Source organism: Phalacrocorax aristotelis, chromosome 7 (genome assembly GCF_949628215.1).
Source record: "Phalacrocorax aristotelis chromosome 7, bGulAri2.1, whole genome shotgun sequence".
NCBI lineage: Eukaryota > Metazoa > Chordata > Aves > Suliformes > Phalacrocoracidae > Phalacrocorax > Phalacrocorax aristotelis.
Window position 1 is genome coordinate 38,012,434 of NC_134282.1, and position 25,022 is coordinate 38,037,455.

At 36.4% G+C, this 25,022-nt stretch overlaps 1 protein-coding gene across 7 annotated transcripts in view; it reads left to right on the forward strand.

Annotated features, from left to right (window-relative positions):
- Nucleotides 1-25,022, forward strand: part of APBA2 (amyloid beta precursor protein binding family A member 2) — a 100,705-nt gene that overhangs the window by 63,341 nt on the left and 12,342 nt on the right. For 5 of the 7 annotated variants that reach the window (XM_075100176.1, XM_075100177.1, XM_075100175.1 and 2 more), the window contains exons 3-9: nucleotides 3,262-3,342; nucleotides 4,703-4,739; nucleotides 10,782-10,927; nucleotides 12,259-12,294; nucleotides 13,698-13,784; nucleotides 21,186-21,371; nucleotides 24,805-24,984. In XM_075100176.1, coding sequence (XP_074956277.1) covers nucleotides 3,262-3,342; nucleotides 4,703-4,739; nucleotides 10,782-10,927; nucleotides 12,259-12,294; nucleotides 13,698-13,784; nucleotides 21,186-21,371; nucleotides 24,805-24,984 — 753 coding nt within the window. The remainder of the gene's footprint in view (nucleotides 1-3,261; nucleotides 3,343-4,702; nucleotides 4,740-10,781; nucleotides 10,928-12,258; nucleotides 12,295-13,697; nucleotides 13,785-21,185; nucleotides 21,372-24,804; nucleotides 24,985-25,022) is intronic. The other 2 variants (XM_075100179.1, XM_075100181.1) reach the window with 1 other exon arrangement.

The following is a 25,022-nucleotide window of genomic DNA, read 5'->3' on the forward strand; positions in this document are numbered from 1 at the left end:
TGTACCTCTGTGTTAGTGTGCAGTCAATTACAGATTTCTGGTTTTTCTTTAGGTCCTAATCTAAACTACAATTCAGAGTATGAAGTATTTATAATACCGTATAAGTGTTTCTCTCAAATGTGATTTTTCTAGCTATCGTAACACTTAAAGCAACAATGTAAGTTGGAAACTCTGTAAGAAACATGAAGAAAGTAAGTATTGAGTATGATAATTTATTTGACATTGGTCAGATTACCTGAGAGCACGAACCAACTTCCAGCCCACGCTGAATACCAGAATTTATGTTTTCTAAAAATTTTTCCATAAAGAAGCTCCAAAACAGTCCCTTCATCCTTGGTCTAGAAGCATCTCCTTCCATACATACGAGACTGCATGGTTTTTAACTGTGTACAGGAGATACAGCCATGCCTACTCTGCATAGTTCTCTCCTTCGACACTGTAAGTCTTACAGAATGAAAGGGAAGCCCTTCTCCCTGTACTTCTTTCTGGCCTTTCCTTTTGGGATACCATGTTAGCAAACATTTCTTTAGCATGAAGATCTCAACCCTTATTTTGTAAAGGGTCATTGTAGCAGCCCACATATTTGCAGGCAAATGTTGGGCACAGAAAGTCATACAGGCACACCTCCCTGTACTGATTACTCAATTTTTCTTGCTGCTGATGAAGGGACATAGGGTGTGAAACACTCCAAAGCTAAGAATATCTCAAGAATGTGATATTACACTCAGCTTTGTTTGGAGAAAATGCTCACAATGACACCCTCCCTTCCCCATCACAGCACTTTTTAAGAAAAAAGTGTTAATAGATCAGCCAGAGGTGGAACCTATTGTGTGCACAGATGTGTACAGAAGAAATGGAAGAATTCTTTGTACCTGAGATTCTGCCTAACTAGACTGGGGCTCCTAAACACATAGGCGAAACACTGGGTGGGGGGCAAGGGATGGAAATGGGCCTTCATGTAGATACCAGCCAGCAAGTAAAAAAAAATTTAATATAATCCTTGTGGAGGTGATGTGATTGGTCCCAACTCGTCATGTATTCTGCACAGACTTCTCTTTGTGAATCCAGTCAATACACAATAACAACATATATACTACATATGTGACACATATATACTACATATGTGACTAGGAAACAATGAACAATCAAGGCTTGTTTATATTCCTAAAGTCCTGAAAATAGGAACTCCAGTAAATGACAGCTATGTATAAATCAAAATCAAAATATCATCCAAGTGTTTAGTCATATTTTATATTAAGACTACATGGAATTATATATGCAACTGTTACCAAAGGGCATGATTGGTATTATGAGCCCAGGGCTGAGTAAGTCCATCAATATGTAAGATTTGTGACAGAGACATGTTCCAATAATGTTTATGGCACCCAGGGTATGCATCCTAAACCAGGTAACCAATTCTTTCTTTATATGCAGGTACATTTTCAGATCAGTCAAGTGTGTAGTAATCAGAACTGACAAAGCTTTGAAAGTGTTAACATTCTGTTGTACATACTGGAGTTAATTATTTGCTGTCACTGTTTACAGTTTAATTTATCTTCATCAGGGCCATATAATTTTCTCTGCTTAAACCATACTTGATCTAATCCTACCATTTTAGGGAATAATGTATGATTCTAATACTTGTTTTATTAAAGCCCTCTAGGTATTTGTTTACCTCATTAATATATTTCACTGCACATTAACATATATTGCTCCATATTAGCTTAGCTGTGGAATGTAATTAGATTTGTTTCAAACAGAATAGCATTTATAAGCAGGGATATGGTAAGCTGCTTAGCCAGGTAGACAGGGCACTCGTCAGTGGGACCCCAGGTTTTGGTGCTCTGTGTGTATCATCTCAGAGAGTCTTTTCTTTCCTAAAATCCTGCTTACTACTTGGGTGACTTTTTGCTTTGTACATGTTGTTTTACCTGAGAATTAGCATTACTGAGCTAATAGCTCTAATGTGCCTGCTTCATTAGTACATTTCATTCAGCTGACTAAATATTACTCATAGGGAATAATTTGTCTAAAGATGAACATGCAGTCTTTCTTTGATTACAGCTACATATTGCATTTGAAAATTAGAAGACTAGAAGTTATGTTCACATCTAACATTCAGGCTGACCCTTTGAAATAATACTGGCTCATTGTTTTCCATTTGCACAACTGTTGATACAAGTTCTTACTTGTGAAGCCTTACAATGACAGCGGCATTTAGGCACTTTTTAAATTCATAATGGCGAAACTGAGAGAAAAGGACAGTGAACTATGCTAAACTATAAAAATTTGTTCCAGAAGTCACCTAGGTTTCCCAGGTTTCTAACACTGAAACTATGAGTTATGAAAACTTCACTTTCTTGGTATGCAATGGACATGGGCACTCCCTGTGCTGGGTGCCAGTGTTCTGTGACTTGTGACAGGTCTGGAGAAGAAATTCTGCCTGAGAACACTGGAACTTAGAAGAAAAAAAGTGTTCTGTAGTTTAAAAGACTTAGTCTTTTCCTTGTGTAAGATTTTATATTTTGTTTTTTTACATTTCTTCAGAAGCTTGAAGCTGTGCTGCCAGCGTCCTGTAGATATTCGTGGCCCAAAAGGAGGGAGATGTCATGAGGTATCTCCCATGAACAGAGAATCCTATATTCAGTGCTAGGTTTCTGTTTTTCAGATCAGAGGTGGCCATTAGGACTATTTTGAATTTGTCCAGTACTGAGCATAAGCACATTTAAAAATTCTGACTTTAGTTTCTGAACAATATGAACATGTCAGCATTTGGCTTAATGTCATGTAAAACTTTGCATTGAAATAAAATAATTTAGTTTAAATCGGTAGCATAACTGCTACTTAATGATAATCGAAATGTCTTATTATGTACATCAAAGTAAATATAACAGCTCAACATTTTTCTATGAATCTCATATTTGATAAATTACAATAGGAAATTCCAAGTATTATATCACATTATGACATTACAGTATCAGTAATGAATACTGATTGCATATAAATAACCACACATAAATACATGTAAATAACTACAGAGAACATCTTCATGACTAATGACTGTTGTAAAATAATAGAGAACATGCTAAATACAGTTTCATATGTTAAAGATTTATGAATTTTTATTAAAATTTTCTGAATGTATTTTAATCTGGTAAAAATTGTCTGACTGTCTTTGCACCATGGACTGAAATCTCTGCTTTGTTTTGAAGCTTTTCAGAAGACAGAAGGATTTGAATGCCTTGCTCTTTTTTCTTATAGATGTGCAATGGTTTAGAGCAGCCGAGGAAGCAACAGCGTTCAGACCTCAATGGACCAGTTGACAATAATAATACACCCGAGGTAGGTACCTTAGGCTGTTAGGCCATTCTGCTGCCTATCTTCTTGCGGTCAGGCTTCCACAAGGGAAACTGAATTGTCAGTTTTCTTCCTCTCAAACACACTTACTTAGGCTCTGTTTCTTTTCCTGAACTGACAATAAATACTATGTCTGCATATTCCAAAAAGTCTTTGAACTACATCCATGAATCTGTTGCTGCCACATTCATTTTATGTTACTGTCCAAAGCATGTACTCGAGCCTAAAATTCTCTGATGACATACAGAATAGGGAGAGCACTTCAGAAATTTGCTTTTGGGATTACTGGAGAGCAAAAGTAGCATAAAAAACCAAATTGGCTTCTGCTTTTTTCTTTCTTCATCCCCCCACCAATGTCAGTCTTCAAAACCAAAGGACTGCTTAATTCCCACAGAATAATTGTTTTTTAAGTAACCCCTACTATCAAGCACATCATTCAATGCTGAGGGCTCAAATGATTCACATCTTTCTGAGTGGCCTCTGTGGTAAGATGTGTCCTGGCTCAGTCAGCTGTGAGAAAGATGCAGTGAGAGGCAGACCTGCTCTTGTCACTGAAGGCTGGAGCTAAGAAGACATCCAAGAATGCGCAATGAGATTATGCTTGGGGCTGGACACAATGATATGAAATTCAGGCTTAAAAGCAGAAGTCTGTTATCTCAAAAACATGTATTTAGCCTGTAGCCTGTTAAATTAACGAAGAGCCACATTTTTAAAGCCTTTTCCCATAATGGAGAAATCACCCTTTTTCCTGGAAACAGGAATGCCTGAGGAGGCTGGCAAAAGACAAGCAAATGGAAGGACTGTATCTGTTTATTGAGAACAGAGATAGTAGCATAAGAAGAGCACTGTTGTGGTCCCTGCTGATATTAAGTGTAATGCTATGTACTGTGCAATCAGGGACAGTTCTTTTTATTTACTCACCCAGAATCTTGCTTTGTAAAGTATCATTAAATGCTTTTAATTGGAAATCTGGGATATCATTAATAGGCAATGTGATCTAGTGGACAAACTACTGGACTGGGAATTGCTGGTTTGTGTTGCTCATTTGACAGCTGACTTCCTAGGTAATTTTCATATTTCCCCCCCACCCTCCCTTATTTTTTCGTGTGGTGGGATCTGCTTAAAATGTTTTCAGATTCTAGATAAACAGCACTATGTAACAGTTAGGTTGGGTTAATTATTGTGATGTAATGTGTTTCACTGTGCTGAATAGTGGCTATGCAGAAGTTATACAGAGAAATGTGACTTTTCATAAATAATGGTCAGCTGTTTAAATATAATATGAATTCACTTCAGTTTGTGAAAATGGTTTTGTTACAGCTATACCATTTTTATTTCTCAACAGACAAAGAAAGTGTCTTCATTTCCAAGTTTTGTTGATGGTAAGTTTTACATCATAGTTAAAGTAGGATAAAATGGAAGCAAATGCTTTAATATATTTTAAAGATCACAGTTCTAAAAACCAGTCAATCCCAAGTGAATACAGCTGAAAAGTTTAAGTATTGAAGTATTTAGCATTTTCATCTCCTGCTTTGGCAATCGGAGCCTGGCGGTGATAAAGGAAGAGCAGATAGAGTTCTCAGAAGTTGAAGATGGAGAACAGTAAGAAATCTGGAAGGATCTAAAGAAGGTGGTAACAGTGGGCCCCAGCAGGGTGGAGATTTATGAAGGCATAAGAGCACCCTGTTCTTCATGGCGTTGTGCAGAGGAAGGGGTCATTTAACTGTTCAGCACAGCCCCTGTATCACTTCGATGTGATGCCCATTATTACACTCCAGGAATCCCAGCTGTTGGCACAATCGGAAAGGTTCTCCTGATCTGAGAAAAAATTGGTAATCCAATCCTCTAGTAGAACCATGTTTTCATGTGTTTATTCAATCGCCTTTGCACTGTTATTACATATTTTCTGTTTGGAGAAAAATAATTTATTAACACAAGATGATGGGCAGAGATAAAATGGGATTATACTGAAAAACATTATCATTCTCTGATTCACAGACATCTGAAGAACCTTGTATGGGGAAAATGCATACAGCTTTTCCTGCAAAGGAAAAGTCTACACTGTAAAGCGAGAAAAAACAGTAGGAAACTTCTAAGGATCTGACCCCTTAGATCTGCCATGAACACACTTTTTCCCACAGTGGAAACCATAATTGAATGTTAAAAACTTGATTTCTAATGCCATTCTCAACTCATGGAAAACTTACTGCAATTTAGAATAATATTAGAATGTACCACACATTTTTCTTCTATTCCCTGATCTCATCAGCTTGACTAGCAACTTCTGTTTTTAATCATTTCTGTAAAGAGCTAGAGCAAATGGAAGGTTCAAAGATTGCCCTTCTTAGAGATTGACATTTGAAGGAAATTACACATAACATTGACTAACAGGACCTAAATAGAGGTAAATTAAATGCATTCCCCAAAGGTGGTGGAGATAAGAAAGCTGATAGTTTGCAATAAGCGTCTTTTGATTGTATAGTGGACAACTATAAAGGGAGGCCAGCACGAGCAGAGCTTTAAAACAGACTAGAAAATTCAGCCCTCACAGCACTTGCAGATACAACCGCACATTTTAATTTTATTGGGATGAAAAGGTTATGTCTTTTTCTAACCAATCAGCTCACTACTCTGTTGGAAAAGGGTCGGTACAGTGTTTTAGACAGTATAATACAATTTCTTTTTTTAGTTCAGTCTTTTTGCTTTCTCTGAAATTTTTCTATAGCTGCACAGTATGTGAGGATAAGCTCTCTATTAAACTTTTTCTATTGCGGGTATTATTGATTTGTATTAGGCAATGCCATATATGTAGCTCACTAGGAGCTTATAATAACTAAAACGACTGCTCTCTGAATTCAAAGCAAAACACAGGTTTTTTTATTAATTTGTTTGTAGAGCCCCAAAAGGAACAGGATCCTACTGCACATAAGAAAAGATTCTGCCAGCTAACACTCCCTATTCTTCCCTGAGCTTTGATGGCGATACCACAACCATATTCTGGTTATATTCATATTCGACTGTTCAGGCACTTAACTTTCAGCATGAGTCCTTAACTACAGTATCTATATCTATATCTTTATGAATACATAATATTTTTCTATGCCATGTGGACATAAAAACAAATTAGATAACAGGTACAACAAATATTGGAAATGTGTCCTTTTGCTATTGTAATTGTTTCAGTAGTAGTACCACTACATGCTGGTAGTGGTAAATAATTCCACGGGCGGGTTCTGGCTTTTTTGCTACATTTGTCCTATCACCATAAATCTCATTCCCCTGCACAGTCACAACCACAATGAAGTGAAGAAATCAGCCAAAATATGGGGCTTGTAGATAGGCATTCTGCAAGGTGACATATGCCCTGTGTCCATTTACTGCTTATGCAAAATCTGCTGCAGTGCCATGTACCCTAAGGTCTCAGTGACTTCTTGAAGTATGATGGTTCTCAGCAGGAAGCTGAAAGTGCTTTTGTGCTCTGAACACAGCTCTAAATACTGTGTGAATCTTTGGTTTACACATGATTTTAGAAAAATATAAAAATATGTTCCTAACAGATTATTAAATTCAGTTATGCTGAATTATTGAATGATTATTCTTTTTCTTATTTTATGAACACAAAAGATAAGTTAATTTAAAAATGTTTAGACCTACTCAGTCTAGAAATATGTTTATACTTGTTGCATTAATAGATCAGCGGAAAACCAAGTAATCTCTATTGCATTGGTAAGATAGTGCAGAAGTTTATAGTTAGAAACAGTAATCTGCTGTTTAAGCACCAATACTCAACATAAAATTCCAATCTTTGTTCACACTGAACTAACCTTCAAGTTTCAAATCTCTAAATCTCTTTCTTCTTCCCTTGCTCATCAGTAAGCGTTACACATACTTACATTCAAGGGCATGCTTAAGTGCTGTGATGAGCTGGGACCTCATCCAAGTCTACATTTTTATATTATTTAGATCAGTCAGAGATAAGGGAAGAAAACACTCAGGTAACCCAATTTGACCCTGGCAATTTTCGATACCATTCCATCCTTCCAACAGATGTCTTATTTTACCTGACAATTGCTTACATTGCCTTCATGATGGGAAATATTTTCTGCCCCACATGCCTTTTTTGGTGGTGTGTTTGTTTTGTTTTTTTTTCCGGGGGGGGGGGGGGGGAGGGGGAGAAGGGGTGTCTGTATTAGCTACTGATATAAGCATTTTATACATACTGTTATTTTATACATAATGTTGCAGAATTTGTTGCTAGTATGATTTTGCAAAAGATCACTTTCTAATGCTATGAAGAGATGGTGAAACCATATCCAACAAAAAAACCCCCAATCTTTAAAGAACCCAAATAAATAAAATTAGGATAATAACATTGCTTGAAACTCTAGGTTATTCCCGTGTTCAAGAAGCTTTTCAGACAAATTAGTTAAAAACACCACTGTTGTCACCAAACAGCCAAGACATGAGAAGAATTTGTTGTTTCCTTTGTAACACTCATTAATTTCACAGACCCCTAAGATATGGTGGGGATTACTGTTTCATGCTTGGAGACTCTAGCAGTGTATACATAAGAATAGATCTCTAAACATGTGTTTGAAAGGAAAGTGCCTTTGATGTAGCCTGTCAGTGACTTAGAGATCGAGATAAAAACGTCTTGCATAAAATTTAACAAATCACCAGAAGTGGGCCAAAATCTACATTCTTGAAAATAACTGAAGAGAAAACAAGCTTTCCTGAGTTCAGCCAAAGTTTTTGGTGTGGAAAGGAAGTAGATCAAGAGACTGATATGTTTTAAATAACCAGCACAACTTTTTTTTTTGTTGACAAATCCCACAGACTCTTAGAATTTTGGTCTTTGCTTGATGTAGTAATGACTGTATTAGAATTTGTACCAAGAACTGCAATTTTACTTGTCTTCAGACACACAAAGTATTTCAATAAAATACATCAGCTACTAAAGGAAGTTAGTTAAACTGATTGAAACATTATGTGGGTAAGAGTATATCAGAGTTGAAGCAACCTTGATTTAGCCTGATTTACTTAGCCTGAAGTGAATGAAGGAAAATTAAATCAAAGCCACTTTAATTTTGAATGAGCATGTTGATGCAGGTATCTAATGAGGTTTTTCTAACTTAACATTAATTTCACATCTTTAATTAATTTCCCTGTTTGCTACGCTTGAAACAAGATGGTGATATGATGCAACATTAATGTTTTGATGCATGCTGAAAGAAGTACAGATGTATGAGACTAAGTTTTAGGTCTGAAAAGATGTATGCATAACATCATCAGAAGAGGCACTGTAGAAAATACAGCATCCATCTGCTGAAAATGTAGTGGTGCAAAGATGTAAGCGAAGAGGAACAGAGGTTTTGTGAAATTTTCATTTTCTTTGATTTCATCCAGTGAATTAGTGCTGCAGGAACAAGAATAATGTTCTGAGGTATTGAAAGACTTGGCTTTCATAAAGAGTTTCAGTGACTTTTTAAATTAGTAGCTTCCCAAGGATTTCATTGAGGGTTTTCACACTTTCAGTGGAGATTGTAACTATATTTTTTTATTCTTTATCCCATACTTTGAGATTTTTAAATTCCAGAGAATTCTATTCTGAGCTGTAGTGAAGATCCAAACCATTACTGGATTAGTACATATGTGATCTAAAGCAAAAACACGTCCTCCTGAGGTATATAATTATCCTTTTGAAGCTTGGAACTACAGTGTTTGGTAGAAAAACATATAGCTCCATTTTACATAAGCATTGTAGTTAATATCACGTCTCTGAAGAGTGCAGGACTGGTATACATATATATGTTGTTATATACTTCAAATACTGAATTACAAAGATGGGGATTTTTTTTCTGGTGGTTGACATTTCCAGCAGGCAAGTGTGAGGTCTGCATGAAGTATAGGTGGCAGCAACATTGTTTGAAGAAGAAAGTCACTTCTTTTAATCAAGTTTATTTTCTGTTGGAAGACTTTTTCTAAATTAGAACAGGAAAACAAGGGATAGGAATACTCGCTAAAAATACATGTGTAAACCTCTATTTCAGTAAATTTCATCAGCACAGCATGACGTGTATTCTTCATTGTCCACATTCAAATGATTATAAATCAACTGAACTAATCCACTGTACAAGAAAGCTTTTTTTTCTTTAAATTAGCGTTTCCATTCAGTGTAATTTTTCTCCTCACACATGAGCTTGATATACTTCAAAAAAAAAAGTGTTAGCAGCTTGGCAAGTTGACACAGCTCAAAGCAAATTTCTATAACTGTTGAGGAACAGAAAATATTCACTGTTGAGAGATTTCAGCTGAACTCTGGAATGACTGTTCTTTACTGTTGATCTAATCAACCTAGATGTAAAGCTTAACAGCTGCACAAAGAGGATGATGAGCATAGTCCCAGTATGATATAAATACTATCCTTTAGTCTCTTCTCCCTGCCCGCTCTTTTTCATCCTTGGAAAGAAACAACTTGCAAAATACAAGGTGATGTTAGAATCTCACCAAAGTCACTATGCAATTAATCCTAAGTGTATGCAAAGGCATTTTGTTGAATGAAGGCTATAATTTAACAACATCAAGAGATTTTTAAGTTCCATTGTTTTCACTCTTTTTCAACATGAAATCTTTCATTCTCTTTCCATGTGTCCTTTTCCATAACTGCCTTCTGTGACTTCTCTGTTTCCAAGGAAAAGGCTGTATGACCTGTTGTGCGGATGCCATTATTAGACCATGAACGTTGGATTGAACTCCTGTATGAAGAATGTTTCTCAGCTCTCAGTTTATACAATCTGTAGCTCTGGAAACTGAATTTTCTATCAGTCTCTGAATTCAGGCCTTACACATGACTAAACAGCATCAAGATGCCTACTTTTCTTGTGTCCTAAAATTTATTAACTGTTAAGTTTCATGGTGGACTGTATCTGAAGCAAAGTACACCTTTGTGCCCATTGTTCATCAGTATTTTTGCCAGAGATTATGTGTGGGGACTGTGTACTTCTACAAACATCTCAAAAGAATGTGGAAACACAAATCTGTAATTCAAGCAGAAGTTTAGGACATGCACTGTAACAGTCATACATATGAACAGTAAGAAAGTTATGATAAAGGAACCTATCAGAATTTCTGAAACTTGAAATAATTCCAGTGTGTTTATCAGTGCAGCACAGCAAAAATTTTCCAGTGATTTTCCTCTAGAATTCCACAAACCATTATGCAATGTCTTAAACACTATTTGGTTAATATATTCTTTTGGGAAATAATTATAGGGAAATACATTGTTTCGTTTGCACTGGTTTTCTTCACCTGTTTCATATTAGAAGAGGTATTAAAAAGGTTCTTCAAATCTCAACATTCTTTATTCAATTTCTCATCTCTCTACCCTCTTTTCAAAGGCAGTAACTGTAAATGTCTCCTGTCAGTTCCAGGACCCTGTGAACCTGAAGACCTCATCGATGGAATCATCTTTGCAGCCAATTACCTGGGCTCTACACAGCTGCTCTCTGAGCGCAACCCTTCCAAAAACATAAGAATGATGCAGGCCCAAGAGGCAGTAAGCCGCGTTAAGGTAGGGGATTTTTATGGATTGTGGAATACTCCCTGATCCTTTGACAGTTGATCTCTAAACAGTACAGGATCTGCAGCTTCAAACCTATTCTGAAATGCACTTACGTAAGTATAGATCTAGTACTGTAAATACCATTAGTTTCCAGTGCTTATTATGAAAATATATACAGCATCTCTGAGGAACAAAATATAAATTATTCCAGACTCTATTCAAAATTGTTTGGAAGCTGTATGAAGACTTCAAGTACTAAAGGCAAACTGCAGATTGCAATTAGGAAATATTCAAATGGCAAAACACAGGATATTTGTTTGACTATGGTTTTCCTCTTGTGTCATTTTATCCTTTAACTGACTACACATTGTGAAGATTACTTTTATATATTAAATTATTACTTTTTTAGGACAAGAAGATCCATTACTATTGTGTTTGGATTTGGTGTTATTTACAGTGAACAATTTCTGTGTAAATAACGTAGCATAGACTGCTTCATACAGTTGTATAAAAAATATTTTTTTGGTTAATAATCCACACAGGAAACTTTTCTTTTACAATTTTTTTGTGGATCTGCTCTAAATACCTCATCTAAATAAACACATGGTTAGAAAGAGGTAAAGCTAAATGCTAATACAAAAATTGTGTGCTTAGTCAGTAGAATATTTAATGGGTTAAAATTGCATGTTTTTGAAGGAAACCAGTTTGGGAAAATCATTTACTTAGCAAGAAGCTGTTATGACTTATGACTGATTTGGCATTTAGAAAGAAATGGAAGGCAAGAAAGGTCCAGTTCTTTAAACTTTCCAAACCTCTGAATTTCTATTTAGCATATTCTGTCTCAAGCAGTAAGTAATTGTTGCAATTAACTCCCTAAAAACTGTTTCATGTGTTGATAGCAATCCTAACCTGTCAGGGATACTTGACTACTTTAGAGAGTCATAGAAGAAAGCTTGAGTTATGTTTTGTTCAACAATTACTTGTAGACATATGATTAATATGGATAGAAACCTTGACTTTAAAATAGTGTAGGTAATGTCATTTTAGACTGCTGTATATTTAGCAGGATAAATGTTGTTAACAGACAACACTCTTTGGTACCAATTTTTTTGTAATCAATCGACAACATGCATAATGCCATTAAATCCAATTATGCTTGAGAACCGCATAAGATATGGACAAATCTTTCTCTCTTGTACATCCTTCTCCCACTGCCCCCAAATTTTTCATTTTTAATAGTCTGGATTCACAGTCAAACGGTTTCCCTGACTTCCCACACTGTCTTTTCTCTTTCTTTGTGTGTACATCTGTCTGCGTTCTTTTTTTACGCTACTCCCCAGAGGATGCAAAAGGCAGCTAAAATCAAGAAAAAAGCGGTGTGTAAACTGTTTTTCTTGAATGCTAATGTTTACTTACATTTGTGTTGTACGTGTTCTCCATGGAGTGTTGCGTCTTTCATTATGGGTCCTCATAAAGTTGTCAGTTTGGTTTTTTCTTTGTTAAGTAGTAGAACACTGGATAGAATAAAATTAATTCATTTTCTTCATTGTTAATTTGCTGGAGTGCCTGTCTGCTGTTCTTCTGTTGAATAACTGTGATTTGTTCAGTCCAGATATACAGCCAATGTTATCCAGGAGATTTTTTTTTTTAATGTAATAATTATTTTTATTTTACTAACCAAAGCAGTAAGATGTGCCTGTGACTTACCGTATATTTATTAAACAAATAAATAGATTTGAATAAATTAAATTCAAATAAAATTAATCTGAATGAATTATAGGCATAGCTAAGTCTTTATAACTAGAGCAAAAAGCAGCAAATACATCATTGTTCCTTGCACTGTTTCATCAAACAACCAGTCTCTTACCTGGAGACTGATGCCTGCCTTTAGCACAGGGTGCTACAGTCTGCAGCCATTTTATTCTGAGGTTGCTAACATGGGTGCTGCTAAATAGCAGTTGCAGTAGTGCACTGTTGACAAGTAGCCTGGAGGAATAAATAGGTTCCTGCTGGAACTCAGAGGATTAGCTAAGCTCTTGGATGACGCTTCAGTGAGAGGTAGCAGCCTGCTTTGCTACTTTCTCTCCTGTTTTTTAATGTGGGCAATGCCAGGACTCACACTTGGGAAACCATGTGGCATTACACTGTAATCCCACTCACTCTGTGACCATGTTATCTAATGGGCTATGGAACTGTTTCCCTAATGAGCAGTTCTCAGAAGTTGAAGTCTAAAAGTCAGCTCATGGCTTTCTGTGATAGTGCTCAGTTCTTTATCTTCTAGAAAAAAACTAAACTAAAAATCTAAAAAAACCCCCTAAAATACACCACAGTACTGAGCACCAGCTTGCACATTTTTTGGTGAGCTCACTGAAGATGGCAAGGGCTAAGCAGCTGACAGGGAGTAAGTCACTTTCCCAATTACCCTACTTTCTCAATTCTGATGCCTCAAGTAGTGAAGTGCATCAATAAGACAGTGGAGAAGAAACAGCCATACTCTTTCTGCTGTTCTGGCTGTAAATACAGAATTTTAGTACTTAAGCTCTCAGTCCCATGGGCTCCAAAAATTCATCGTTACCCACAAAAATCAGAGTATGCTTCACTCTTTCTATGCAATAAAAGTATTCTTTGCATGTATTTGGAAACACCTTTGAATAGCCGCCTTCGTAGTGGTTTAACAGTGCGATTGCCTCACATCACGTTATGTTTGAAGTGATCAATGAATTTGTCATTCTAAAGAGGAAACTGAAATTCTCCATGTAACAAAGCATCTGTCTTTTAGACTTCAGAGGGAGATTCCCAGGCTTTGACTGAAGTGGATCTGTTCATCTCCACCCAGAGAATCAAAGTTTTAAATGCAGACACACAGGTAAGTTATAATTAAAACTCTTCAAGAATAATGTTGAGTTAGACTGCACTTTATACTATTAGTGGGTAACTTTACTAATTTTGGATAAATTCACTGTTGTGACAATATTCAGGAAGAACAGTGTTAGATCTGCTATTGTAACACTTGCCATTTGCCAGTATAGTAATACTGACACCAGTGTTGCTTATTTGAAGTATTGGAAAATGTCTGCATGTTACTGAGATCTATAATTCAATTTAGGAGAAGATTCAAAAGTCTTTCAGAATATAGGTATGTACCCTGTTTCTCTGAAACAGCTTCAGTACCCAAACTTATGTCTAACAGGGAAGACATCTGCTGCTTTGACTAAGGTATCATGCCGTTTTTAACATTTAACCTCCAATTTTTTCATAAATCACATCTGAGCTACTCTCCTCTTTGCTTAAGGTAAATTATTAATTATACATATTAAAGAATCATCAGTAGACCACAGCAATAATCAGCCTCATCTTCTAGGAATACATATATATATACATTCAATAAGAGGCCATCTTCATAGGAAGGATTTTTTAAAGGAATTTACAATTAGATTAATATAATTTATACATGGATCCCAATATTTAGTATAATAATGTCACAAGATCTCTTAGACTTTGATCATACTTACAGAAAGTCTTTAAATTTTCATTCTTATGAGGGGCTTTGAAAAGGGAAATTTTAGTGACATTTTTTGCTTTAGTTTTCACTAAAAAGCTCCACTGTATGCAGCTAACAGCAGTTGAAAAATGCTAAGACCTCAAGTTAAATTAAAGAACAAACTGTTTAGAAAGTGCTTAGTTAAGCTAAATATAGCCAAACTAGAAAATTCATCTTGTAGTATTTGGAAAAATGGTTGGAGCAACCTTATGCTGTCCTTTCAGTGATACTCTTCCAGAATTTATGCAGGTAATAGTCTTTTTTTTTTTTAGTAGCAGAACGGACCAAGGATTATAGGTAAGTTTAACTGTCAGAAAGATATCAAAACAAACCCTTTGTAGGCAGTTTGTGAGTAGAAGTGAGCAAGAGTGAGCACATATGTGTCAAAAGTAAATAATTTCAAATCAATCATTTTCTTTTGTGATGGGGGATATATTTGTCCATGGCACAGAAGCAGCACAGATCACCTATTGACTTAAATGAGGCTTTTATCTCATAGAATATTTTTTAGATTTTATGATCTAGATGCAAGAGTGACAAGCAGGCTAAAAAAAATTTCTGAGCGTGTATTTATCTCTGATATATTGCCATATAGGTGGCAGTATAAAGAGCAGAGGGAGACTCACAAGCATGGTTTTTTTATGTGGTACTGTTCAGTATTTTCATAAACAACTTGGGATATGGAAAGAAAATGGTTCTTGAACTTGTATCTTGGTGTACAAGAGTTCAGAAACATCGTGGCTAACTGAAGAAATGAGCTGAAAGTACAGGAGATATTTCAATAAAGACAAATGTAGCACTCTACAGTTAGGATTTTGTTTTGTTTTCAATTAGCATATAATTTGCTTTTCTAACAATGCAAACCATGAGGCACCTACTTCTTCCTGAAATTTAAGAGAGCATTACTACCTTTTAATGTGAGGGTAAGATAGTATCTCCAGGAAATGGATTATTTTTCTTTTAACATAACCAGATATCCTTAACATGCCACTAGAACTCCCGAGAGAGAGAGACAGATGAGGAGTAGAATATCCCATCTGACATGGGCAGCAGTATTTACAATCCGCCATGCATAACATGCCCTGATGCATTTCATCCACGATAGCAAGGCCACTATTAGTTATGACTTGGCCTTTTTTTGACTTCATGGTAAATATGCATAATCCAGAGAGTATATTTTCAAAGCTTATGACTGCTTTTTGCATTAGCAGAAAATCAAATGCTAGTAATTATCAGTGTAAAGATGACTACAGACAATTATTGATAAACGAACAGCTACAGTTTATAGTTGGAATGTATGGAAGTAAATAGGTAAGTTCTCTTTGTTGAGTAAGGATTAGTCTTAGTGGAAGTCACTCTTCCTTTCTTTAAGAAGTTCAGCATTTTAGCTGAACACGAACCCTTATGAAAATAAAAAAGGAAAGTCCTTTGAGGCAGACCATAAACACTTTGTCGAAGTAACTGTTACCTTATTCTCCCAATTCTCCTGAAATTTCTAGTGATAAAAAAATGCAATGCACTATGAGGAATGGTGTCTAGTATGAGCTATGAAAATAGCAATATTGGAAATTATTATAATTACAACCTCTTTGGCATTTGCCCTGGGTTTTTAGCTTGCTTTCTTTTTTTTTCTTTTTTTTTCTTTTTTTTTTTTTTATTCTTACAGTGGGTCTTTCAGAGAGCTGTAAGAGATTTATTCCCATGACTTTTTAGCATTGCTGTCGGCATTGTTTTGCATTTTTGGCTTGGTAATATCTTTCAGTGCTACTGTACTTTCCTGACTGGTGTAATTACCATAGGTCTATTTCAGCTGGTGTGGCAGCTGGCAGAGACAATCTGTTCTCTCATGGCTTTATCAATTATATAAAACCTATTTCTGCACTGTGCCATCCGTGTTTTAATCCATCTGTAGCATTGCATAGCTCACATAAGGTAGCAGCTGATTCAAAATATAAGATTCTCAGTTAAAAAATGACATGCAGCAGGGTTCAAAATGCTGAGTAGCACCAGTAAAGTGTATTGCCACGTTGGAACAGAGCCAGCTTTAGTGATTCTGTTGCCCTCAGCAACACTAGGAAATGGCACCCCTGCCAGTTTTTAGTTGCTTATGCATTTAGTTAGTGAATACATTCAGCCCAAGCTGACCACCTGTTTAGTATATGTGGTAGAAGCAACCTTAGGTTTGGCCACATGCCTGCTTCATATGAGAGTAATTCTTCCCTGACTGCTGCAGCTTTGTGGGCTTGCAGTCAGTGCACAAAACCAGCAGAACTATCACTGCAGCCTCTCCCATCTTCTTGCTCATTCAGTTAAGAGAAGCTGGGAGTGAAGCAACTGGGAAAACCAGCAGAGAAAAAGATGAGATAGAGGTTACAAACGTGTATGCGCAGAGCTTCTGGTAGATGATTAGTTCCAACAATCTTCTGACTCATTAGGCTATCTAGTTCACACTCCCAACAGGACTACTCACTTGGAAGCTTGGAAAATGCTTAGGTTTTCCTCCCTTGGGTGTTCTTTGGGGTTCAAGAGGGACTACAAACAGGATTCTAAAAAAGAGTTCCTTAGAAAGGAAGGGAGATTCTGATAAAGGGGAATCTGGACAGGAGAAGATAGAACAGGGGTTTTGAAAAAGGCCAAGTGAGACCAGGATAACAAGGATGGAATGGATGGGACTAGAAAAGAGATGAAGGGAAGATGAGAGAAGCACATGGGCAGAGATGGAGTGATTCATGGGAAATTAACAAAGGAGGAGAGAGGGTGAAAATGAGATAACGGTAATAGAAAATAGAGTGGAATGGAATATGGAGTAAGACAGGAAAAAGTCAAGGGACGAATAAGTCAAAAGTAAACACACATTTACAGTCACTATGTATTATTTGCCTTATTCCTAATTGTCATTGCATTAGACAGGAAAAAGGTGGGAGGAAGTGAAAGAATGACTGCTTTCACCCCTACAAGTGGAAAATAAAACAAACAAACAAAGAAACAAACAAACAAAAAAAAAAAGCCCAAAACCCCAAACCCAAATCATTGAGCAACTTCTGTGTGATGATAAGGACAGAAAGACTTTCTTGACAGGTGAGATTAAATGCATTCATTTTTCCCAGTCCATTCGCTCTTGTGCACACTGCATGTATGATTATACCCTTACAGAATACTTAGTACAGACTGCTGAAAAGCAATTATCTCTGCAGAGCTCCTAAGATCCTGCTCAAAGATGTCCATTATAAAATACTTTTCCATGCTGAGAGAAGTGCTATAAATCCTAGTGAGCCCCTGCAACCCTTAGAGACATCCCCCAAACCATCTCTTAACCATGATCACTTTCATGGTTTAGGGCTAAGCATAGAACACTATTTCAAGCCTGAGAAGAATCATTGCAATAATTTTATGGGTAGTGATCCTCTTCAGTAAGACAGGTGGTTCTAAGAAACAGGGATTATTTATGGTTTTCTCTCTATTAAATTGTACTGAAATTCTTAATTACTTTTGCCAACTTGAGGAACAATCTTTCTCTCTTAGGCCTTAGAGTTTTATTCAACTAATGGTAAACTAATACCTAGCTATTTATATAAAGGATGCTGCTGCTTATATCAATGATGAAAATCATGTATTATCTCATACTACGTTATAGGTTTTTTTGGAAGATCAGGTATCGAGGGAAACCCTGCCACTACAGACACAGCAAGGAAAGTATCTCAGTCATCTAATATGATTGAGTTAGATGAAAATTGACCTCATGCTGCTCAGTAGGATATTCTGACATATATCAAGAGCCACTAGCAAATCATTAAAAAAAAGAAAAAAAAACAAACCCCAAACCCAAAAAGCTTTCTTAGTTAAAAAGAAAAAACAAATGCCAAAACAAAAAACAAACCCCAAACCTGTAGTCTGTTTTTTCCTATAGACAGAAATATCCACATATATATCCAAGCAGATGCAAAAGCAGCAGATACAACCTCAGTCTTGGCCAAGAACCAAAGTTATGTTAGACACCAGGAAGCAATTTACTGAGTTAAAACTAATAGAGATCAATTTGATTCAAAAGGAAGTATGTTTTTATTCCAATTCAGGCAGAATTTGGTAGATGTTTTTATCTGTTCAGGGAGGAGGGGCAGGGAAGGGGACATCCTCAGCTGGTTTGATAAATAAAACTATTATGCTTCTGGTTGTTTCGAGTTTGAGCAATAAATAAAAGTCTGGAAAACCTTCCAAAGTGACCAGTGATCCCAGCAAGAAGGAATTTTCAGATGGGCCCTTTCTGTTTCTTAAAAGAAGAGAACAGTTGATCTCTACAATAGCAAAATATGTAAAGAAATCATAGAAAAACAAAGATAACAAAGCATGGTCTGGAGGCACTTTCTTAGTCTTTGTTTCAATGGAAAGCTTTATCTTAATTAAAATAAGTACTTAACATAAGGTTTTAAGTAAGCAGCATCCAGTTTAAGAAACCTGTAAAGCTCAGGTTTGAAGTGTCATATAAAAATAGTATTTGGACTCTTTTTTGCCTTAAAACAAGGACGTTCAACCAATGGCAACAGACTGGATTCCTGCCAGGTCTGAGAGCTGAATTAATTACTCTGGCAGCCTGATATTGAAATTACCTCTCATGAGCCTCCTGCAGTCTCTTCTTCCTGTGCAGTCACACAAGAAGCGCACACATCATGTGGCCATTGTAACAGGACACAGACATTTTACTTACATGATTGCAAAGTAGATTCTGCCTTTGAAACTGAGGAGTAAAGGCTGACTGCTCCAAGTACAGAGGACAAGCGCCTCAGCTCACATGGTGATATGTGAGCAGTAGGAGGGTGAAGAGGGACAGCACAGTCACATAGTGAAGAGCAACATACAGTCCTTGAATGTTTCTTGAGGAAAAAATGTAAATCATCACTGCCTTAAAATACCATTTTATGGCTTCTATGGGTCCTTATAGCTAGGAGGCTTTTTCTAATATTTTGTCTAAATTGTCAAAATATCTGCCAGATAAGCATTACTAACCTAAGTTATATTACTGGTTTTTTTTTTCCCCTAGGAATTTCTCTTCCTCCATAATTATACACAGACTTCAGTAACAGTGATTTTTTCAAGGCACTTAAAGGAAGTACAATCAATCAGATTACTTGATTGCATGAACATTCCCAGATATCTCATTTTAACCCTAAAAAGTTCTTACCATTATGCAACAACTTGCATAGCGATATACCTTTCCAGGAACTTAGAGAAGTTGTGGCTTTTTATTTATTTTTATTTAAAAAAAAACCCTAAAGGTGAAATCAGGGTACTTATACAGTATCTTGAAGAAAACCTGTATGAATGTACAAATAATTGTCAAAAAAATTACCGTAAAAAACCATGTAATTGTCTCTGCAGTCCTAAATATATCAAAATCCTTTGAAATTATCACTGTAGCAATATCACATACATTGTTTTATGAAAATAGTATTCTTTTTACATATAGAAAGCTTTTAATGAAAATGAAACTGCTAGTTATTGAGCCATGTTACTTTATTCATATTTAATGCTGAGTTCAGAAATAATAAAACTTACTACAAGTTCATACTTAGTGGTGCACAGAAACAGTTATAAAATGTCCTTGAAAGTTCTTCCTTCTGGGTCCTCAACGCTTTTTTGTATAAGAAAACAATTGATAGAACCATGAACTGGAGATGGAAACAAAAGACAAAATAGTAATACCTGAAATAAAACAAGTTTAGTGACAACATATCCTTCTCTGACTACAAATATTTGCTCTATTTGCATTTGTCCAAGGCAACTCAACACTTAAATCAAAGCCACATAATAATGATATATTCCTGTGAGAAAAAAACATTTGGAAGTAGTAGATTGGGGTTTCCCTGCTAACAGTGGAAAGTAAAATAGGTGTTTCAAAGGCTAAAATAATTAAAAGGATGCAGAGCTCAGGGATTTGAGATAGAGGCAGGAAGTTTCAAGACTTTTTATATTTAGTACTCTGTGCTTTTCTTACATAAGAAGTGTTCATTAGGATGAAGCTTGGACAGGTTTCCACTTAAAATCATTCTCACATGCAATGGCTCTTCTGAGTGTTCTTCCAGCACAACTGAATTGGCAGCCTAATGACATTGACTGGAATAGGATTTTGACTGTGAGCCCAGACACTAGACCAGTTCCCTCCAAACTGATCTGTGTAGGTAGCCAGAAAAAAACTATTAAATATTCTGCCTACAGAGAAGGTGAAATACTGCCTTTATAGCTCATTACGAAGTAAGTAACACTTTGATGCACATGAGAAAACATTACCTTAGATGATATTACTATTATAAGACTTATAATCAGAAAATTATAACATTTTCTCATATACGTGAATTCCCTTAAAACTTGTTCTGTCATCGTGAAATGCATCTGCTTCTGTCAGCAAAAGCAATACAAAAGGGAAACAAAATGTTCCAGCAGCATGAAACTGTTTATAAAACATTAGTATAGATCTTCATTATTGCTTTACAGTAGCAACCATGTTGTATTTGCTCAGGCAACACTTCCATTAAAGACAATATCTTGAACAGCCACTATGCCTTCAGCTGGAGTTGTGGCCCATTGACTGCGTAGAGAATGTCAGATCTGGGCCCACAGAAAAGCGTGGCTGTAGGTTTTGGCATTCTCAGGCAACAGGGAGAGAGAAGATGCAGCATTTGTAGAATAACAGCAGAGATGAAGAATTACTTTATTTCTCTTTGCTTTATGTAGGAAACAATGATGGATCACGCGCTGCGCACAATCTCATATATTGCTGATATTGGTAACATTGTGGTCTTAATGGCACGACGCCGCATGCCAAGATCAGCTTCTCAAGACTGTATTGAAACAACACCTGGTGCCCAGGAAGGAAAAAAGCAGTACAAAATGATATGCCATGTCTTTGAATCAGAGGATGTAAGTACATGGAATTAAATTTATTTAAGCAACATATGTCATTTAGAGAATCTCTGAAATGACATCTGATTTCTTGAATTAATTTTTGTTGTTAATAATCTTTTTTGATTGAAGCTACAGGTAATCTGTGGAAATATTAGCCAGCTGTTTGTCCATATTCGTATCTCTTTTCTGCCTCCACAAATTCATGTTGCAAATTCATGTCTCATCCTCAGTCCCAAAATAGCCACCCTTTGTCTTGTATGTTATAGAATCATTTGTGTTCTTTCAGCAGTGCATCCCCAAATGTTTTAGTACCTAATTATCTGGAGTTGTTTGGAAGTCGATGGTCATTCATGACCAAAATTAATCTGTGGGATAGCAAATTGATCATTCATCCTGGATTGGATCCTTTAGTTCAGCGGGTTGGCACGTAATGACCCACATAAGCCTCTGGACAATTGGCAATGAGGTGGAACCGCTCTGGACCTCTTTCAAACTGAAGCCAAGTTGCTGAGAACATCTGCCAACTTGGTGGGCTTGAGCCCACAAGGTTGCCCCCTACCCAATCCTTATTCCCTTATGGCTTACTTACCTGTAGTTGGTATATGGACTCTCAAACATGCACCTTGATCTTCTGACATAAGAACACATTCAGCTGTTTATTTTTTGCAGTTCTCTTTTTTCATTCCTAGCAAAGATTATGAATTAGAATTTTAATATAAATGCAATAGAGCTAAGGAAGTATAATTCTCTATATTTATAGAAATTTTTCTTCACAGCCAGCGGAATTTAGCAATTCTTAAGTAAAAGGCTAAGAACAACTCACTCTCACTACTCTCTTAGAACATCTATGCAAAAGAAAGCATAACTTCAGTCATTTTATGCTATAAGATACCGTATCTAATACCATATTCATCCTAAACCACTTTTTGTTAAAATTCCGTTCAAAAAAAGGAGTGACCACTTCAGACTTTAGGTTCTGATTTTCACTTGCATCAGAAACACCAAAAGATGAAAGAACTTGGAGCTATTCTCAAAATAGGATTACAGATGTAACGGTTGCAAAAGAGACCTGTACATCTCTGCTGCATCCTGTTTCACCCCCATGAAAAGTGCTGGCATGCCATGCCCTTTACCTCTTGTGGTAAAGGAAGATAACCTTGCTTTACTGCTATGGTACATCAAGGTTTGGTTTTGTAGTGAAATATATTTGTGTCTGAAGTGGCAAACCAGGGACTTCAACCTAAAACGTTTATGGAAAAAAATTCCAAGCTAGTAGAACAGAAAAAACAAAATTTGTTGTTGGTTTTGAACTTGACAGTTGAGATACAGGTATTAGTAATAGGCAGTACTAAACATTTCTGACCATTGTTATGAGGGAACAGCTTTAAATATAATTTCTGTCATACCAAGTAAAAAATAATTGAGTTTTTTGGTTCAGACAGTCATAACTCACAGGTTGCATATTTTTTGCACTAAGCAATCATTTTCATTATTTTAAAGCAATTAAGCCTGTGAAGGAGAAATGGCGGTGTCTAAAGGCTAGAATGCTAGACTGGGATTGTTCTCAGACTGTATCTCGGCTCTGCCACTGCTTTGCTGGGGTGACATTTTCAAGCAGCTTAATTACATTATCTCTAAGTTGTACCTAATGCTGAAGACTTTCATAAACATTCATAAAAACTTGGGAGATACAGATGAAATTAAGATGTGAGACCTGGCTGTTACTAGCAGTAACAGGATAGAATATGATGTCTAGACGTGTTTGTTCTGAGAATGTAGAACGAAGGTGAAAGCGAAGGACTAACTACAGAGAAAGCAATGGCACTGGAGACCAAAAAAGAAGTCAGTAAGCACTGGTGATAAACTTTACTAATGGAACTGTATACAAACAGTTCTTGATGACTACTACCGTACTACTACAAACCTCTTGGTATGAAGGAACTATTTGTGACTGGCTGGGCTCATTATGTCCTTGATTTTCTAAAATAATTTTCCAGTCAAGCAGATTGGTGCTTTTGTGTACCGCAGCATAAATGAAATAAGAAAAACACCTTTTAGCGTCAAAGAAAACACTGTGTTTAGATTGCAAGAAGATTAAGATTTACAATATTGTCCAGAAACCCCTATGCATTCAAAGATGCATCTACTATATACCTACTAAGATAGTGTGTTGCATTTCCAGAATAGTTTTATAGGTTTGATTAGTAATATTTTTAGGGAGTTAGGTTGTAAGATGCAATTAACTCCTCCTCAGATCACTGGGAGTTACTCATATCCCCTGATCACAGAGTACGGTACCTGATAACCACAAATATACAAAACTCAATGTGGCATTCTCCTCTAAGCTGCAGTAAACTCAGAATTGGAAAAATAAAAAAAAAAATTCAAGGGTAGGGAAAGTTGACTGCAAATTCGTTTTACTTACACCTCCCTCCTTTTCTCTGTGGTCCAGTGCCATCTCATGGAATGAGAAAGTAAACTTCAGAGCAGTTCAGTAATTCTTTCATTAGTCGACTTTTGCAGTGTACAGAATGTGCAAAGTGTTATCATCATCGGTGTCCATTTCTCTAGATTTCTTTATAATGACTATCTATTTCTGACACATCCAAATACCAGTCACTGTAGCATTTCGTTAGTTGAACTCACTATACAGCCCACTGTAAAGGGAAGTCACCTTCTATTGCATGCTGTAGTAAAATGCATGGGCAGATAAGTGCTCCAAAAATTAATAAAGACATGGGATTTTGAAGAGCTGTTCTGCACACTAACAAGCTATAATCATGGCTCTGGCTGCATTTTTGAAAGCATCCCCGACATTACTAGTCAAGCTGTTCAAAGGAATAGCTATTGTAGATGTGCTAAGTAAGTAGGGCTATTACAGATTTGCTGAGAACATGAGACGGGTATCATGGCAGTAATAGGACAGCAGATGGTTTTGTTGAAGCAGCGTTTTCAGTCCTATAAAACCAAGGTGGAGAAGCAGCAGGTGACACGATAACCAAAATCATCAGTGCATACATGTCTGCGATGGCATGTACAAGCACAGCATCCATTCTCTCATCACTCTGGCAAATATATTGTGATGCGAAGCAAGGTTTGTGACAGTTTTTCTGTAAGCTCTGTTCCATATTGGTACAAAGCCAGTACTCTCCAGTGTTTTTTGGAATGAGTACATAAGTAGCATATGGCTGCTTGCTACTGCAGTGTACTGCTGAAAGGCGATCAGCAGGGTTTTTAAATGGAGTTTGCAATCTGATTTTGGATGTAATGGATTCTTGCTGTACAACTGACCTTAAAGTGACTTTATATCCATACTAATGTAGCAACTTCACAGGATCCTTTATTTTGACTCTGTCTTAAAATCCCATCTCTCTCTTGTTTCTTATGGTTTTAGTAGCAAACTGTTTATCAGTCCTTTCTCTGAGCTGTGTTTTGTTCTACATTCTAGGCACAGCTGATAGCTCAATCAATTGGTCAGGCTTTCAGTGTGGCTTACCAAGAATTTTTAAGAGCCAATGGAATTAACCCAGAGGATCTCAGTCAGAAAGAATACAGTGACATCATCAATACCCAAGAGATGTACAATGATGATCTCATACACTTTTCCAATTCAGAAAACTGCAAAGAGGTAAACTAGTCTTGGAATTTCATTTCAGATTGATCAAT